At 39.5% G+C, this 2,530-nt stretch overlaps 1 protein-coding gene across 1 annotated transcript in view; it reads right to left on the reverse strand.

Annotated features, from left to right (window-relative positions):
* The window catches only part of htatip2 (HIV-1 Tat interactive protein 2), a 5,181-nt gene extending 2,923 nt beyond the window's left edge, over positions 1–2,258 (reverse strand). Inside the window, 3 exon segments of the mRNA NM_001200652.1 lie at positions 260–367; positions 1,133–1,316; positions 2,149–2,258. Of these exon segments, the coding sequence (NP_001187581.1) occupies positions 260–367; positions 1,133–1,316; positions 2,149–2,183 (327 nt within the window). The 5' untranslated portion in view covers positions 2,184–2,258.
* Between the last annotated feature and the right edge of the window lie 272 nt (positions 2,259–2,530).

The raw sequence follows: 2,530 nt of genomic DNA on the forward strand, positions 1-2,530 counted from the left end.
TGCTTCTGTACATCATTGACACACTGTTTGCACTTTCCCTTCACCATTTGGGGAAAATGTATTTTACTACTCATAGGAAACGCTTCAGGCAGACGTGATGCCCAACAAGAGGCTATAGACTACTTTATAGACTAAAAGAACTAAAGCAAAGTAAAGTCACCAAAACATATCTTGGCAGTCTGATTATATCTGGTGTAATGTGATGGTAAACACTGTGTATGGTTCATCACAGAAAAGCTTATGTTATTGTCAAACTCACAGTTCCAGCTTTTGCTTTGGTTGTTCCGAGACAGCAGTATCCAACATCGTGACCCTGAAATGCTTGGGCGTATACGTCCAGCTTCTCAAAATCCACCACTTCTTGCACCTTAAAACAAATATCAATCATCATCATCATCATTTCGTGAACAGCCTCATGTAACTCTGGCGCTTCATGCCCACGGAAACTAACGATGTCCAGTTTATTTTATATGAATTTTCAACTGGCAATTCAGCTGCGATTCAGTCACTGCAGTAGTTTATTTTCTTCAACAGAGCGGTATAAGCAGTGCAGAACACAACGTCACAGAACACAGTACACATTGTCAATATTGGGTGGTCATTAGGGTCATTATGACTAGTTATCCCACAGCACTGTTGAATTCCTTGTTTTGATTGGTCAAGTATGACATGCTGTTCTTACCATTAATAACCAATTGTAAACATTGGCAATTTGTTGTGTTATAAGAGGAATAAAACACTTTGGGACATGCTATTGTTGAATTACTCTAGTTTGCTGGCAACCCATGTACTGCGTGCATACAGACCAGTGACATATCATAAGCAAACACCCGATATAAACTGTAGTATTAAGGTTTTGGGCCACCATGAGCTGGCGTAGATTCTACATGTCTTTGCACTGAAGGATGAGCACCATTCTTCTACAAGCTATTTTCTCAGTTGGAGGTGAAGAGAGCCATTGATTCGATAATTTTTATCCTCATTAAACCAAACCATTCATTGAGCTGTGAATGAGAGCATCATCAACTGGGAAGACACTACTCACCTGACCAAATCACGTGTGTTTTTTTTCTATTGCTAATATAAATGCTTCCTCCTTAGCAGTCCTGGAAGTATGAGAATGGCTAATTACCACATTTTCATAAGCTTTATCCTCAAAGCTCAGCTGTCGTCGCCCAATCAGGGTAACTTTGGTGAAAACATTGCGCTGCACAATTTCCTTTAGAAGAGCTTTTCCCGTCTCTCCAGAAGCACCGAGAATAAAACAACTTTTATTCTTTTGTCTGAAGTTTTCCTCTAGTGCAGCCACATCCATCCTATAAAATCAAAATAAAAACAGCAGGTTAATTTGGTTTGCCGTGTTTCCTGCTTACTCACACACCGGTTTGATCCGGAAAGGAAGGAGAGTCCAGAGACTGTGGTGAGAAAGTCGCTTAAATGTTTTGGGTGATCATTTTAGGTTGTAGAATGGGTGTTCCTGTGGAAATAAAAAAAAAAACGTGGCTCAACGTGTCAATCATCTCATCAGCCACGCCCTATTATTTATCATCCAATAACTGCTATAAAGAGCGTTTAATTTAGAAAGAACAAAAAACACAAGTCAACTGAACTTCTAACAACGACAGAACACTACTCCTGAAAATTATTTACGCAGCTGTAACTTAATCTGAGTTTAGCTCGTCCTCCCTTCACTTATACGGTAATGAGCAGGGTCTAAAAAGCTGTAACGCAGCCAGCCACTAGAGGGCGGCAGAGACATTTTCTTCACCCCTGTTATATACACAGGTAATGGGTGTCACCCAGAAGATTGTGGGTTCCCTTTTGAGTCTCGTTCTTCTCACATGAATGGTGTGCTAAAGCAGAAAATGCAAAAAAGAATAATTAGAGCATCTACCATCCTCATTAACACAGTGCACAAGGAAGCCATTAAAGTCTCTGTACTCTTCTTTAAGTCACATTTAAGCAGCATTTAATATTTCTCTTATTCAGCACACACACTGTAACTAGCAGAATTCATTTAAAATATTCAGTGTGAATTAAGCAGTACTAGAGCTCCACAATGCAGTGTTATTGCCTTACTCTAGACACATACGCAATATTTAATATCGACCTTGGGTATTTATTATTTAAATGTTCATAAAGTTTTACCCTTTATAGTCCACAGGTTCCGCTGAATTCTCCATGTAGTGCAAAACCGCCGCGATTATCGCGACTAAAACAGCTAAAACAGTCAACGCTAAACTAACTACACCGCTCTCTAAAATCTTCATAACAGGTTTTTACATAGAAACACAAGCGGAGATTCGCCCACTTCCGCGTTTCAGCTCCTGGGTACGCGCATGCGCAGAGCGCCGTATTCGCCCACGCCGATAGATACTCTTATTAAACGTTTCAGATGTCTTTTGTTATACACAAATAAATATCAATAAAAGTCACAAATCGGGACTTGGTGTGTACGAGGCAAAATACGGATTATTTATTTATTGATTGATTAATTGATAATTACCTTGCAATGACATGATTTGGCCAT

Source organism: Ictalurus punctatus, chromosome 10 (genome assembly GCF_001660625.3).
Source record: "Ictalurus punctatus breed USDA103 chromosome 10, Coco_2.0, whole genome shotgun sequence".
Taxonomy (NCBI): domain Eukaryota; kingdom Metazoa; phylum Chordata; class Actinopteri; order Siluriformes; family Ictaluridae; genus Ictalurus; species Ictalurus punctatus.